Source organism: Saccopteryx bilineata, chromosome 9 (assembly GCF_036850765.1).
Source record: "Saccopteryx bilineata isolate mSacBil1 chromosome 9, mSacBil1_pri_phased_curated, whole genome shotgun sequence".
NCBI classification, from domain to species: Eukaryota; Metazoa; Chordata; class Mammalia; order Chiroptera; family Emballonuridae; genus Saccopteryx; species Saccopteryx bilineata.
In genome coordinates this window covers 41,718,424-41,735,554 of record NC_089498.1, presented here as the reverse complement: position 1 = coordinate 41,735,554, position 17,131 = coordinate 41,718,424, and the positions used below count along the sequence as shown (strand labels likewise).

The 17,131-nt window shown below is 46.1% G+C and overlaps 1 protein-coding gene across 1 annotated transcript; it reads left to right on the top strand.

Moving 5' to 3' along the window:
- Positions 1–8,083: 8,083 nt before the first annotated feature.
- Positions 8,084–16,591, top strand: ZNF792 (zinc finger protein 792). Its single transcript, XM_066242824.1, is given in 5 exon segments — positions 8,084–8,638; positions 11,983–12,109; positions 12,631–12,753; positions 13,406–14,948; positions 14,950–16,591. Coding segments are annotated over 5 exon segments (1,902 nt in total). The 5' UTR covers positions 8,084–8,608; the 3' UTR covers positions 15,029–16,591.
- The last annotated feature ends 540 nt before the right edge of the window (positions 16,592–17,131 follow it).

Genomic DNA, 17,131 nt, shown 5'->3' with positions numbered 1-17,131 from the left:
TGGTTTAATCCTTGTGACTTCCCTGGCCTCCATCTTTCCTCGGGGCCAGGGAACCTCACCGGGTGGGATGCACTGTACTCAATAAAGCCTTTTGTTCTTCCACACTTCGTGGCTCCGGCCCTCTTCCTTCCTTCTCGGCAGGGAAAAATACCTTACATTTTGGTGCCGAAACCTAGGAGGAGTTAGAAATCTGCAAGGACCGCTCCTCTTCCTCATCCCCTCCGAGAAAGAACCAGGATCTCCAACCTTCAACCCACTTCGGTGCACGGTGCGGTAAGTCCCCTGCCTCCAGCCACTTCTGAGTTCTTTCCTCCGAGACTCCCTGTCCAAAACCGTAGCTATGTCAGAGAAGTCTTTTCTGTTCTGAATGAGTGTGTGCTTGTCCCAAGCATATCCACTTTACTTTTTCTGTCCGTGGCCGAACCTTGAGTTTTAGGATGCTAATAACTCAAATCTGACCACTCTGAGGACTGAGGGCGTCTGGGGGGGCACAGGAATCTCCCTCCTTAAAGAAGAAACTGTTCTTCTCCGCTGTGGCCAGGCCACAGAACCCACTGAATTAGCCTCCTGAAGGGACTTTCGGTGTTAACACCCTCACCAATTTAAGTATCACCAAAAAAGCTGGGAACTGATTGGAGATCTCTTACACACACGGCTTCTAATTATTCACGCACCTGTCCTTAATCTCTGTGCTGCCTGTTCCACCGCACAGGCCTTTTTCTGGCCAGAGAAACCTCACCTAAAACCTCCACTCCTGATCTTTCCTTCTCTGCGGACTCCCAACTCTCTCTCCCTCCTGTCAGACCCCCAGAGGCATCCCTCTCTCGGGACTTTTCTGTGGTTCCTCTGCGGATCTCTTTTGTGCTCGGGTCTCTTCCCTCTGAGAGCTCCCTCCCCTCCCTTTGCAAAAACCTGTTTCTTATTCACCACTACCATCTCTCTTTCTCCTCCCCTGCTGGTCAGGGGCCCCTCCCTTCTCCACTGTGTTCTTAAACCCCTCCTCTGTCAGGCCATTCTCAGCCTGGCACTGGCTCTTACACTGGTTTTCAGGATGTCCAACCCCAATTTTCTTGCAGGAAGTTCTGGCCCTGTCCTGCCTTTGGCTCCAGCATTTCCTGTGAGATCTGGGTGCTGGGCTTCGCACGAGCCCTCCTCCTCTTATTCTCAACCCCCCCAAACCCCTATCCAGGACCTGTGAACACGGCATTTAAAGTTTTTAACGGTCCCAACTAGTAGAAACAGGCCAAGGCTGTTCACCAGGCCCGCATGTAGCAGAAGGTAACGCTCCAAACCCCAGCTCTTGTGGCAACCCTGAGACCAGTAGAACAACAGAGGCAAGGCACAGAAAGTGCCCAACCCAAAATCCAAACCACAAAGAGAAACCCCACCAGCAGCTTGCTTTAAGTGTGGCAAGCAGGACCATTGGTCCCGGCAGGGCCCCTGCCGGCGGCTGCCCACTAAGCCCTGCCCTAAGTGCAAGCAGCCCAGTCACTGGCGGAGTGATTGCCCCTTTGGGCAACAGGTTTTTCCTCAGCGCCTCTATGTGGAGGACAAGCTGCCCGAATGGGAGGACAATCCAGCCAGGTGGGTGCATCGCTCAAACTCCTAGGACATGGCCTGGACTCGGAGAACTCAGGGTATGCTGCAACAAGTGGGTAAATCCATCTCATTTCTTGTGGACACAGGGGCTGCCTTCTCTATTTTGCCATCACTCTGGACCTCTAATTCCCTCACAGGTCTCGGTTATGGTAATGGATGGGACCCCTTCCTTTCCCCTTTTTACGCCACTCCTGACATGCAGTTTTGCCTCAATTTTGCCTCCTTATAGGATCACTGGCAGTCAGAACCACTGGACTCCATCCATCTCCAGCTCACCAAAAGGCTGGACCCTACAAATTCCCCTATTACTCCTTCTTTTTTAAAAAATCCTTACAGGACAGCATCCGCGAAGTTTCTCCAGTCACAGCCAAACAGATGTTCCTCCTGACACCCCTCAAAGCCACCACCTTCCGATCTCTCCCTCCCCACGATGCCCCTATTCAGCAGGAAGTAGCCAGACAAATAAGCAGCGCCCCTTATTAACACAAAAAGATCAGAATGTAAGGTCGGTGGATAATGGAGAATGGTCACATGGGGAACTCAGACCCGCGAAATTTGGCTAGGACCGCCCACAACCAAGCGCGCCAAAAGAGGCTTCACAGGAACCCTTTGGAAAAAAGCGACCGTCTGCCAGCCAGTGAGATTTCACCACGTCATATTACCTCGACTTCCCTAGAGGGACCCCTTTAAATATCTCCCACGTGGTTTAATCCTTGCGACTTCCCTGGCCTCCATCTGGCCTCCATCTTTCCTCAGGGCCAGGGAACCTCGCCGGGTGGGATGTGCTGTACTCAATAAAGCCTTTTGTTCTTCCACACTTCGTGGCTCCGGCCCTCTTCCTTCCTTCTCGGTGGGGAAAAATACCTTACACTGTCAAGCTACAGTAATCATGAAGGTTTGGTATTGATGAAACAATACACAAACAGACCAATGGAAGAGAACAGATATCTCAGAAATGGACTCATAAATATTTAGTCAACTTATCTTTGACTAATGAGCAAAAGCAGTTCAATGGAGAAAGGATAATCTTTCCAATAAATGGTGCTGGAATAACTGTACATCCACAGAAAAAAAATCTAGATGACACATTTTCCCTTCTTGGAGTATGCCCACCCCTTTCCCTTTTCTCTACCCCTCTCCCTCTTCTTCTCCCACTGGTGTGCATATCCCAAACTCTAATGGTCCCCACAGACTTTCAACCAGGGGAGCAATGGACAGCAGCAGCTCGTCCTGGGCTAACACCCTGAGCGTGTCTCCAAGTCCCTCTTTTCTCTTACTTCTCAGCGATCCAGAGCAGCCCCACTGCCTAGGCCCATTTCTTTCCTAAGGTATTTTTAGAGAACCAAGGCAGCCCTTTGTAGGCTCTCTCCTGCTGCTTCTTCTGTCCTAAGCTCTTCCTTGTTTCACTGTCCTCAGCTTTAATAAATGTACTCTCAAAATAAAAAATCTAGACACAGACCTTACACCTCCCATGAAAAGTAACTAAAAATGGACCACAGACCCAAATTTAAACTGTAAAACTACAAAACTCCTAGAAGATAACATAGAAAATGTAAATGACCTTGTGTTTGACTATGACTTTTTAGATACAACACCAAAGAAAAATTGATACCTTTGACTTCATTAAAATTAAATACTTCTGCTCTGCAAAAGATGCTGTCAACAGAGTAAGAAGACAAGCCCCAGACTGAGAGAAAAATTTTGCAAAATACAAATTTGATACAGAACTGTGATATCAAACATACAAAGGACTCAATTTCACAATAATAAAATAAACAACCCAATAAAAAATGGACAAAAAATTGGACACCTCAACCAAAGATGATATACAAATGACAGGTGTACAAAAAGATGCTCAGAATCAGAAATGCAAACTAACACAATGAGATACCACTACATACCTACTGGAATTGCTAAAATCCAAAATACTGACAACACTAAATATTGACAAGGATGGTGAACACATGACTTTATACATTTGTCAAACCCATAGAAAGTACAACACAAAGAGCAAACTTTATTTTTATTTTATTTTATTTATTTATTCATTTTTTTTAGAGAGGAGAGGGAGGGAGGGAGGGAGAGAGAGAGAGAGAGAGAGAGAGAGAGAGAGAGGAGAGACAGAGAGAGAGAAGGAGGGGAGGAGCTAGAAGCATCAACTCCCATATGTGCCTTGACCTGGCAAGCCCAGGGTTTCGAATCGGCGACCTCAGCATTTCCAGGTCAACGCTTTATCCACTGCGCCACCACAGGTCAGGCTCAAAGAGCAAACTTTAATGTAAACTATGGGCTTTGTTTAATAACAATGTGCCAGTGTTATTTCCCAGATTGTAATAAATGCACCACACTGATGCAGATGTTGAAAGAAGGCCTGAGTGCGTGTTTGAGGAAACACTGTACTTTCTGCTCAGTCTTGCTGTGAACCTAAAACTGCTCTAAAAATAATGTCGACTATAGAAACAGACTCATACATAGAGAGCAGGTGACAGCTATGGGGGTGGGGAAGTATTGGGCGACGGAGGTGTAAAGATAGAGCAAAAAAGAACAAAGAAACCTGATGGACATGGGCAACCTCATGTTCATGGACAAAAGTGTGGTGATTGCCAGAAGGGGATGGTGGAGAACGATTTGGGGGCATACATGGTGATGGACGAAAATTAGCTTGGGGGGATGAACACAACACGGTGTACAGAGATGTGCTGTAGAATTGGTAACCTAAAACTTGTATAATTATGTTAGCTGGTGTTACACTAATAAATTCAATTAAAAGTAATGTCTACTGCCTGACCAGGCGGTGGCACAGTGGATAGAGCGTCAGATTGGGATGCGGAAGACCCAGGTTTGAGACCCCGAGGTCGCCAGCTTGAGCGCAGGCTCATCTGGTTTGAGCAAAAATTCACCAGCTTGGATCCAAGGTCGCTGGCTCAAGCAAGGGGTTACTTGGTCTGCTGAAGGCCTATGGTCAAGGTACATATGAGAAAGTAATCAATGAACAACTAAGGTGCTGCAATGTGCAACGAAAAACTAATGATTGATGCTTCTCATCTCTCCGTTCCTGTCTGTCTGTCCCTGTCTATCCCTCACTCTGACTCTCTGTCTCTGTAAAAACATAAAATAAAATAAATAAAAATAATTTTAAAAAAAGTAATGTCTACTGATTTTTAAACTTTAATCCTTCCTGAAGGGCATATTGAGCCATTAAAAACTTCTGGCTGAAATATACAAATTTAATGCAATTCCCATCAAACTTCCAATGACATTTTTTAAAGAAATAGAGCAAAAAATCATCAGATTTATATGGAACTATAAAAAACCCCGAATAGCCAAAGCAATCCTAAAGAAAAAGAATGAAGCTGGGGGCATAACAATACCTGACTTCAAACTCTATTATAGGGCCACGACAATCAAAACAGCATGGTATTGGCAGAAAAACAGACACTCAGACCAATGGAACAGAATAGAAAGCCCAGAAATAAAACCACATATATATAGTCAAATAATTTTTGATAAAGGGGCCAACAACACACAATGGAGAAAAGAAAGCCTCTTCAATAAATGGTGCTGGGAAAACTGGAAAGCCACATGCAAAAGAATGAAACTGGACTACAGTCTTTCCCCCTGTACAAAAATTAACTCAAAATGGATCAAAGATCTAAACATAAGACCTGAAACAATTAAGTACATAGAAGAAGACATAGGTACTCAACTCATGGACCTGGGTTTTAAAAAGCATTTTATGAATTTGACTCCACAGGCAAGAGAAGTGAAGGCAAAAATTAATGAATGGGACTACATCAGACTAAGAAGTTTTTGCTCAGCAAGAGAAACTGATAACAAAATAAACAGAAAGCCAACTAAATGGGAAATGATATTTTCAAACAACAGCTTAGATAAGGGCCTAATATCCAAAATATACAAAGAACTCATAAAACTCAACAACAAACAAACAAACAATCCAATAAAAAAATGGGAAGAGGATATGAATAGACACTTGTCCCAGGAAGAAATACAAATGGCCAACAGATATATGAAAAGATGCTCATCTTCTTTAGCTATTAGAGGAATGCAAATCAAAACTGCAATAAGATACCACCTCACACCTGTTCGATTAGCTGTTATTAGCAAGTCAGGTAATAGCAAATGTTGGAGAGGCTGTGGAGAAAAAGGAACCCTCATACACTGTTGGTGGGAATGTAAAGTATTACAACCATTATGGAAGAAAGTATGGTGGTTCCTCAAAAAACTGAAAATAGAACTACCTTATGACCCAGCAATTCCTCTACTGGGTATATATCCCCAAAACTCAGAAACATTGATACGTAAAGACACATGCAGCCCCATGTTTATTGCAGCATTGTTCACAGTGGCCAGGACATGGAAACAACCAAAAAGCCCATCAATAGATGACTGGATAAAGAAGATGTGGCACATATACACTATGGAATACTACTCAGCCATAAGAAATGATGACATCGGAACATTTACAGCAAAATGGTGGGATCTTGATAACATGATACGAAGCGAAATAAGTAAATCAGAAAAAAACAGGAACTGTATTTTTCCATACGTAGGTGGGACATAATAGTGAAACTAAGAGACATTGATAAGAGTGTGGTGGTTACGGGGGGGGGGGGGGAGGGGGGAATGGGAGAGGGATAGGGGGTGGGGAGGGGCACAAAGAAAACAAGATAGAAGGTGACAGAGGACAATCTGACTTTGGGTGGTGGGTATGCAACATAATTGAACGACAAGATAACCTGGACTTGTTATCTTTGAATATATGTATCCTGATTTATTGATGTCACCCCATTAAAAAATAAAATTATAAAAAAAACAAAACAAAAAACTTCTGGCTGATAGTTGGAAAGTTTATTTCATAGTAATTTAATGTTACAGTTGATGCATTTAGATTCTGTGCTTTTCTTGGCCTAACTTCCTTTGCCCAGTACTTTAAAAATGCTTTCTATTCATTTAGAATCCAATTTACTTTTTTTGCAGTTTAGAAATATATTGTCTGATTTTATTATTATTTAGCCTAAAACTTACAAATACTTATTCTAACACGAAGTTATAAATACCTTTACCTTCCTCCTGGACAATATAAGAGATTTCAAATCTTAATCACTGTCAGATTTCAATTTCTATGATTTTATGGTATGTATGGTAATCCTACCATTCTAACTCCACTAGGAAGTATTACTCATATTTTATGCAGATAATAAAGAGTTGTATTGACCATACAGATATATCCCTTTCTCAGATCATCATTCCTATAATCACAGAGCTGGAGCCACTTTTCATTTTTCTCAAATATAATCTTTAGAACTGTATTTTATGCAGATTAATTTTCCATTAAATTTTTTACTTTGGGCTTGAAATAATCTTATTTCATAAAAAAAAATCTAAATAAAAGTAACCTCATAGGTTGATCTGATCATAAATTCCTAACTGGGCAGATCATAGTGGGTAGTCAGACCCCAAGGATATTTCTTCAGTAAAAGGTTTTTAAGCAAGCTATGTCTAGTATTTCTGTTCTAGGTTAACACACCCTTGAATGCCAGAGTAGTCCTCTTTTCTAGACACCTCAGAGGGATAACCACATGGGAGCACCTAACCTTGTTAACTATCCTGTACCTTGCTTTCTCCCACCTTCATGTGAGCTTCTTAAGTTTGTCTCAATTTCACACGTATATAAAAAAACAACAACTACAAAACAGTCATTCTCTGGAGCATTTGAGATCTTGCTTCCTAGCAAGGTCGTCAGTTTGGCTCAAATAATTTCTTATAAAAATTCTCTACAGCCTGACCAGGCAGTGGCGCAGTGGATAGAGCGTCGGACTGGGATGTAGAAGGACTCAGGTTCGAGACCCCGAGGTCACCAGCTTGAGCGCAGGCTCATCTGGCTTGAGCAAAGCTCACCAGGTTGGACCCAAGGTTGCTGGCTCGAGCAAGGGTTACTCAGTCTGCTGAAGGCCCGCGGTCAAGGCACATATGAAAAAGCAATCAATGAACAACTAAGGTGTCCCAACAAGAAACTGATGATTGATGCTTCTCATCTCTCTCCGTTCTGTCTGTCCCTATCTCTCTCTCTCTCTGTCCATGTAAAAATAAGTAAAATTAATTTTAAAAAAAAGAAAAAAAATTCTCTACATGTTCGGACTTTTTTTTTTTTTTTTTTTGAGAGATAAAGAAGAGGGGAGAGGAAGGGAGAGAAGGAGAGGAGAGAGAGAAGCATTAATTGGTTGCTCCACTTAGTTGTGCCATAGATTGCTTCTCATGTATGCCCTGCCTGGGGCAGGCTCAAGCCTGGTGATCTCAGGGTGGAGCTGGTGCCCTCAGGATGAAGCCAGCGAATTCCTCCCTCTGGAAGAATGCTCTACCCACTGTGCAACCGGTCTTTTATAGATCTCGAGGGCGGGCAGGGCTTGGCCCCAGGCGGTCACAGAGATCTGGGAACAGCCCCTTTAAGAGGAAAACCTGGCAGCGCAGCTCGGCCAATGTGACGGAGAACCAGCTGGGTCCCGTTTCCTCCCCGCTCCCCGGCAGCCCGGCCGCCGCCTGGCCGGATGCAGGACGGAAAAAAGGCACACAATCCAGGAGCATCACCCGCTGGCCCTGGGCCGCTGACGGCCCAGAAGAATGGCGTTTCTGCGTTTCTCCAGACCCGGGAGGTGGGGGCCGGAACTTCCTGCGTTTCAGTCCCTCAAGTCACTTCCGCAGCGCGTCTGTGCGCCGGGTGCGCGCTTCTCAGGCTGCTCTGCTGACGGCATGGGGAAGGACAGCGAGGCCGGGGCCTCCCCTCCTCCGGCTTCCCGGCCAGCCACGACCGCTGGGGTCCGGCCGGGCCGCGCGCTCTCCGCAGCCTAAGGGGACGCCCCGGGCCCCGTGAGCCTCACACCTGGGAGACGGACGCTGGGAGCGCGACCCGCAGCCCAGGTCACACCGCCCAGGACAAGGCGAGGCGGGCTCTCGGGTGAGGCTGCGACACCCGCCTCGGTCACCCGCCTCCATGGCGGCGGCACCGAGGGGCCGGGCTCAGGTGAGTGGACGCGCTTCAGGCGCTCCGACCGCCCACCCGCGGGGCCTGGCTCCGGGAGGGGAAAGGTGGCAGTGGCCCGGGGCTGTCCTCCTTTCCCAGTTTGAGGTCCGGAATCCAGGCCAAGGAGTAGACAGAGCAGCTCCCATCTCCGAAATGTAGTGGGATGAAGTGGGAAAGAGTGTCCTCAGCACACAGACCGTTTCCGCAAGTGCCTGGCGGTGAGACTGGGATTAGGAGCCCCGAGGCAGCCCGGGAATGGCGGGCCGCGGAGCTGGGCCTCAGTTCTGAGCGTGCTGGGGGCCACAGAAGGTTCCGAGGGGAGCCCGACGGTGGTCTGACGCAAGTCTTCCCTGTGCATGCGGAGTGGCAAATGGCTGCGGGGTGAGCCTACTGCAGTGTGCATGTGGCTGGAGGTGGGGTAATTGGATTTGGGGGTTCATGTTTTAAGATGTGTTGACAGAATTTTGTTTGTTTGTTTGTTTGTTTTTCTGAAGCTGGAAACGGGGAGAGACAGACAGACAGACTCCCGCATGTGCCCAACTGGGATCCACCCGGCACGCCCACCAGGGGTGACGCTCTACCCACCAGGGGGCGATGCTCTGTCCCTCGGGGCATCGCTCTGTGGTGACCAGAGCCACTCTAGCGCCTGGGCAGAGGCCAAGGAGCCATCCCCAGCGCCCTGGCCATCTTTGCTCCAATGGAGCCTTGGCTGCGGGAGGGGAAGAGAGAGACAGAGAGGAAGGAGGGAGTGGGGGTGGAGAAGCAAATGGGCGCTTCTCCTGTGTGCCCTGGCTGGGAATCAAACCCGGGTCCCCCGCACGCCAGGCCAACGCTCTACCACTGAGCCAGCCGGCCAGGGCGACAGAATTTTTTTGATGAGGAGGGTGAGAATGAGAAGGGATGATGACTGCATGGTTTTTGGTTTTAGCAGCTGGTAGGATGGATGGGCCATTAACTGAGATGGGATAGTCGGCTGTAGAAGGAATTTTCAATGGACAAACAGAAGTTGGTGTAAAGCCAGTAGCCGGGGCCACCATCGCAGCCACCTGGCCCGTGCAGGTTTGCATTAGATTCTGACAGACGGTAATGAAACAACGGAGCCAAGAACTGGTGGGCTATTAGCTTTAATCCTAGCTTGTACCCGGTGGGCAAGGAATACACACAGTGAGAAAACACTTCCCTTTCCATTCAGGGCTCCCAAAGCCACTGACTAATCTGAGTTTCCTAGAATCAAAGGTTTCTACCTCACCAGCCTTATTCACCTCTGTTCCCCATCTCCTTCTCACTGCACAAACTCTGCACAAACTGGCTTCTCCTTCAGCACTCCGCCATCTTGGCTGCTTCTCCTCTCCTCCACGTGGCCTTTCTCTGCTCTCCTCCTCCATGGGCTGCTCTGCCCCATTTTATAGGGTAGAAATAAAAACCTTTAACCCAATATACAAACAAGGAAGTCTGTGATGCAAAGTCGCTTAGGTGGGAAAGGCTTAGTCTTAAAACTAATCTTAGGCTATAATGACCCTGCCTGCTTACAGCCTGTCCCCCACACTCAATGCAAACTATTAAGTGAGCAACCATATACATCATATTTACAAACTTACTTGACCAACATTGGTTTAGCCATGTGGAATTATGATGTTCTAAGTAGAGGTGAAGCGTGCGCAGCTAGACACAGCCATGGAGTTCTGGGGAGGAGTAGTGAAAAGTAATGAGAGACTGGACACACACAGGGACAATGGCCAGACTATATATAAAAATAGAACTTTGACTAACAACCTGAAGCAACCTGCTCAGAAAACCAACCTCTTTATCTACAATAAACAGCCCAGGAAGCCAGCCTGATGTGTCACAGTTGCAGGAAGGTCAGATTGCAGTATCTCTAGTGACAATCCAGGAATCTAAGCAATAACCTCTGTAACAACTGGCCCCAGGTGGCTACAGGTTGATTAGTAACTGACAGCCTCTATAATTTTTGTTCATTCTTCCAGTTTAGGTTCTATCAGAGTAAGTCAAATACGCACCCTAACCAATCCCAGAGGTTGACCTGCTTCTAGTTAGCCTGCCTACAGCTCCCTCGTGCCAGCAGGGCCCATCTGAAGCGCCTCTGTTTGTCCACTCTAGAGCTTCTTCACTCCTCCTGCCTTTGAGTCTGCTGAAACAATCAACAGTGGCCGACTCCGTTGCTATAGCAAGCTCAGAATAAATAGCCTTTGCCCTTCTCATTTGGTTGGTCTTTATTTCCAGTTAGAAACATATAAAATATGGTACCTGGTCTTTGGACAAGGGTGTAACTGGGTGTCCAATTTAGGAGAGTGACACTTGAGGTCCTGCTGGCAATGACCGAGGAGGGTGGGGCCTGAGAAATGGGAACGGGGATATCTGGCTTGGGCACCATGGTTGGCTTTTTAGCATCATCAAGACAGATGAGGAAGAGTAGTGGTGGCTGCAGTGGTGGTAGTGGGACTGGAGAGAAAGGGAGGTCTCGTGGGTGGCCAGATTTTCCTGGGGTGTAGATTTGAGAGATGCTGAGGCTTAGTCATAATGAAAGTATATTCCAGTGAGGCCTGGGCTGATGATCTTCCCACCTCTGTGTTCTCTCCAGGCCCTGTGGTGACCTTGGTGGGGTCTAGGAACTTTCAGTCAGGCTGGGAAATTGGCTCAGGAAAATGAGGTCAGCTGGGTGAGCCACTGGACCTACAGTAGATGGGGGTAGGAGGACCAGAGGGGTTGGCTTTGGAATGAGTGTGACTGATGAAGACACAGAATTTGGACAGAGAAGAGGACAAGGGCCATGGGGATCAGGTGTCTGTGTGTTCTGAGTGGCTTAGCTTATAGCCAGGAACTGGGGCAGGATGGGTTCATAGTTCTGTTTGCCAAGAACTCTCTGGATGCTTTGTGCAGTGACATGTAGGAGTTCACGGAGATGGCTGTGATGTGGGCCAGGATACCCTGATAATGAGGATGCGGTGGTGAGGTGCTGAGTTTGAGGAAAGTGCAATTCAAAAAGTGGTATGCATTAGAGAGTGAATGGGAATTAAGGGAGAAGACGGAGCAGTGTTTGTATCTGGAAGGATGACACTGGTGACACTAGGGGAGGGATCCCACAGAAAGGGTGGTTGGACTCTACACTTTAGACCCAGAGGTTAGCCTCTCCCTCTGCCCACCTGCCTGTTGGTATTGTTGTCGGACCTAACAATTACATGAGGCCTGAGAAAAGAGCACGAGCCAATGGAACCAGGGCCTAGGATCTCTGAGTTGGGAGCTGGAGAGAAGGGTTAGCAGGGGACAGACCTAGGAGTCCTGAGGAGAGAAGCTGATCATGGAATCAACTGTCCTTATCATGGCAGGGCTGTGTGACCTTTGAAGATGTGACCATTTACTTCTCCCAGGAGGAGTGGGGACTCCTTGATGAGGCTCAGAGACTCCTGTACTGCGATGTGATGCTGGAGAACTTTGCACTTATAGCCTCTCTGGGTAAGGCCTTTATCTGCTCTCCAGTGTCCTGAGCTCCTCTGTTCCTGTCCCCTTTTTCCAAGAGGCAGCATTTTCCTTCCTGTGGTTGGACCATGAGTGCTGCTCCCTTCCCCACTTCCCAGATGTATGTGCTGTGGGTTCCAGGGGTGAGCTGTTTGTAGGGTCCCATCCTATTTCTGAGCATCCTTAACACCTGCTGCCCTGAAGCCTTGTGGGGAAGGGGCCAGGAATGAGGAGTGTTACAGTCAGCCCCGTGGATCCTGTCTAACTTGGCCACTCTCTGCCTAGGTGGCCACCCAGAGCTGTGACAGTTCTGTCCTGCTCCTTTCCTTTACCTAACATTCCCTAAGGCATGACTGCCAAGAACTTGAGACTGATATGGTTACTACTGTGCTGGATGTTCCTGCCATATCTCCCTTGTTTGTTCTTTTTGTAATATTTTGTTTTCTTTCTGGTGGTCCCTGGTGGGGTAGTTCACCTAGGCCAGTGCTAGCCACTTACCCACCCTGTCTTTTTCTTAGGACTTACATCTTTCAGGTCCCACATTGTTGCCCAGCTAGAGATGGGGGCAGAGCCCTGGGTGCCTGACAGAGTGGATATGACTTCAGCTATGGCAAGAGGGGCATATAATGAGCCTGGCTTTGGTAAGTGCGAGATTGGTGAACATGTGATGTCACTATTGTCTTCACATCACCTGCAACTTTTCTCATGTTCATCATTGTTTTGGTGCCAAAGCCAATGGCCATAACTCTCTCCTACCTTTCCTTTCCCATTCTTGACATACTGCCCACTTGTCATTTCTACTTTGACTTGGGGTCCCTGATTGTGCCCCAGCTTTCTGACCTCCATATATCACTCTGTCCACAGCACCCTTGTTGCCCACTCCAGTATGGGCCTGCATTTAGTTTGCCATGAGCTGTGCATATTCCTTTTAATAGTTCTTGAACTACCCAGTTGCTTATCAGATTTTCCTGAGCCTAAATATACCCTTCTGCATAGGGCTCCTGCGTTACCAGCAGCCAGGGTCTTGCTGAAAAGTATTTACAGAGAAGTAAGTTAGAGACCCCCACCTTTCTGCAATATACTGTATCCCGTCCTTGTGTCTTTGGTCCCAGTAAGGCTTCCCTGTTTTATACCTTGTCAGGCACCATACTGGAGAGCACATCATTCCTTACCCTGACCTCAGGCCTCTCATCTTGCCAACAATCCCATGGATTCCTGGGTTAGATATGCATTTGTGACAGGGTCCTTCTATCAAAATTAACATGAATTTTACCAGCATTTCTCTACTTTCAGATGTTTGCTATGGAATGGAGGTTGAGGAGTCACCTGAGCATAGTGTTTCTATAGAAGGAGTGTCTCAGGACAGGACTGTCAAGACAGCTGTATCCACCCAGAAGGACTACCCCTGTGACATGTGTGACCTACACTTGAAAGACATTTTGCACCTGGCTGAACAGCAGGCAACACATCCCAGGCAGAAACCATATGTACATGAGGCAAATGGGAGAAAGCTCGAATTCAGTGCAAACCTTGACCAGCAAAAGATGCAGCAGGATATAGACAAGTCTATCAGAAGGGAGGCAGGTAGGGCCTCGCTTGTGAAGAGCTACAGAGATGACACATCTGAGAAACATCTTGCATTTGGGGAGGGTAGGAAGGACTTTATGTCCAGATCTGGCTTTCGCCAGCATCAGGTGACTCACAGTGTGGAGGAGCCATCTCAGGGTACCGAAGATGTGGAAGATTTTCCCACTGTCCAAAGCCATAAAAGGTGCAGTGAATTTGGGAATGCTTTCAGTGACAAACCCACACTTGCTCAGCACCAGAGAACTCACACTGGAGAAAGGCCTTATGAGTGCAGCAAATGTGGGATATTCTTCAGCCACACCACTGGCCTCCTTCAACACCAGAGGGATCACAATATAGGAAAGCCTTATGAGTGCTGTGAATGTGGGAAATTCTTTAGCCAACACTCCAGTCTCATTAAACATCAAAGAGTTCATACTGGTGAAAGTCCTCATGTGTGCAGTGAATGTGGGAAATTCTTTAGCCGAAGCTCCAATCTTATTCAACATAAGAGGGTTCACACTGGAGAAAAGCCTTATGAGTGTAATGAATGTGGGAAATTCTTTAGCCAGCGTTCCAACCTCATTCATCATAAGAGGGTTCATACTGGTAAAAGCGCTCATGAGTGTAGTGAGTGCGGGAAATCTTTCAATTGCAACTCCAGTCTAATTAAACATTGGAGAGTTCACACTGGAGAAAGGCCTTATAAGTGCAATGAATGTGGGAAGTTATTTAGCCACATCGCCAGTCTTATTCAACATCAAATAGTTCACACTGGTGAACGGCCTTATGGGTGCAGTGAGTGTGGGAAAGCCTTCAGCCGAAGCTCTGACCTCATGAAACATCAGAGAGTCCACACTGGTGAGCGTCCGTATCAGTGCCCTGAATGTGGAAAGTCATTCAGCCAAAGCTCCAGCCTCAATAGCCATCGGAGACTTCACACTGGTGAGCGGCCTTATCAGTGCCCTGAATGTGGGAAATTCTTTAACCAAAGCTCCAGTCTCAGTAACCATCGGAGACTTCACACTGGTGAACGGCCTTATGAATGCCCAGAATGTGGAAAAACCTTCAGACAAAGGTCTAATCTGAGGCAGCACCAGAAAGTTCACAAACCAGATAGGCCATATAAGTGCAGTGAATGTGAAAAAGCCTTCAGTCAAAGGCCTACTCTCATTCGACATCAGAAAATTCACACTAGAAAAATAAGTGCAGAGAATGTGCTCCCTCCTTCAGCACAACACACACGAGATGAGCTGAGCTCAGAGTTGTCTTCATGAGGGAGCCGTTAGCCATAAGTTGACTCTTGTTCATCCAAATATTCACACTGAGGAGATTCCCTATGAATGTTAGATATGTTGGAAGCTTTTTGGAGTTAAGGTTATGTTCTGACTGGATTTTTACCAGTGTTTGTAGCAGAAGCCATGTCAGCTATACCCACTGGCAGGTCTCCAGAGCGTATGTCAACTATTCCCTGTGCTCAGGGAAGGTAGACCTGTTCTCTCTAAGAGGAAATTGTGAGTAGTCTGACCATAAGAGTGCCTCATTCCCTCCCATTGTGACTGGTGTAGCTGTGCACATGACCCATCTTTGTCCATGAAGACCTGAGCTGGGTTCTGCGTGGCAGCTTGATGAGAAGGTTTCCCTTTTTCAAGGACATTGTTGACCTCATGATGCTTATGATGAATCTATCCAGCCTCCATATTACCCATCCCAACAACTACTTACTTTACATTACTCTGGTTTGGGTGATAATAGGGGTCTTATTGATAAAGCCACCTTTAATTTGTGTTCTGACCACTGTATGGAACAGGTTGAGAACAATTAACGTCTACCAAATTAAAAGTGTCTCCAAATTGGTTATCTCAGGGAGCAGCAGGATGGCAGAGAACAATTTTCAGTCCTAATTTGGCCTTGTTTGTATTGGTATTCAAGGCCTTCTGGGGAAAATTGTAGAGCTTTGGAGGCCTAATGTGGTCTGAATGGCATGAATTTTTGTAGACCAGAGATTTCCTCGAGGAAGGGGCATTTGTGACAAACTCCAATGCATCTGAGAATAGCATGAATTAGACCCCTTTTCTCCAAGGGATGTCTCAAACTCCCTAGTATTGTTGAACCAACGCTGCTTACCTGGCACCTGCCAAGGAGCCATATACCTTGAAGTTTAATATCTGGTTTTAGTGTCTCTGTAAGGCTTACTGGGCCCAGTGGGACCACAATTTGTACAGAAACACTGGGGGTTATAATGGAGTAGGTAAGACTACAGCAAACTAGAGGGAATGTACCTGTTTTAAAAGTGCATCCACAAATGTTCCCTTGAATCTGACAGCAGGATGCAGGTTTTGCAGAAGGTTTCAAGACCTCCATACCTCTGTCCTATGACTAGGGTGACTGGCAGAGCAAATAATCTAAAACGTTTTGTGGGTTACTGCAGGGTTACTGCACTATTTATCTCGAGGCCATTGCTGCATTGGTAGCAAAATGGAAACTGGGGAGTTAGATCTCCAGGGATGTAGCATTTGTGACATAGCCAGCCATTCTTGCTGCCAAGGAAAGGAGAGAGGGTTGCCAAATCTTCAAGTTTTCTAAAATGAATTGAGATCAGATTTTCATGTGCTATTTCTCCTAATGCTTTGTTGAGATAAAATTGTCAGGTAATAACTGACTGCACATATTGATGTGCACAATTCATAATTTTTAAAGTATGTATACACTCAGGGAACCAGCAATATAATCATGATAATAAATCTATCGATCACCCACAAAGCTACCTCATGCACCCTTATTATTCCTCTTTGCCTACCCCAGGAAACCATTAGCCACTTGCCAAGGAATCTGTTGATATACCCTTTTTTCATATAGACTTGTCTTCCCTTGAATTTTGTATAATTGAAACCATAAAGTATTTATACTCTATTTTTGGTCTGTTTTTCATACAGTTATTTTGAAGACATATATGCTGTATGTATGAAAAGTTTATTCCTTTTACTGCTGAATAGGGCTCTGTTGAATGGATCCACCACAATTTGTTTATGCTTTATTTTGTAAAGTAAAATTCTGGTAAAATACACATAAAATTTACAGTCTTAACCCTCTTAAGTGCACAGTTCAGTGCTGTCAAGTACCTGTTTAATCATAACTACCAATCATCTCCAGAACACTTTATCTTGTAAAACTGAAACTACACCTATTAAATAATAACTTCTAATTCTCCTCTCCCAGGCCCCTGGAAACCACCATCCTATTTTTGTCTTTCTTTGACTGCTCTAGGTACCACATATATGATATTATACAACATCTGTTTATTTGTGGCTGGCTTATTTCACTCAGTATAATGTCTTTAAGGTTCATTCATGTTATAGCATGGTCAGACTTCCTTTTTTTAAATATTTTATTTTTGTGACAGAGGGACAGATAGGGACATACAGGAAGGGAGAGGAGGAGCAAGTCTTTATT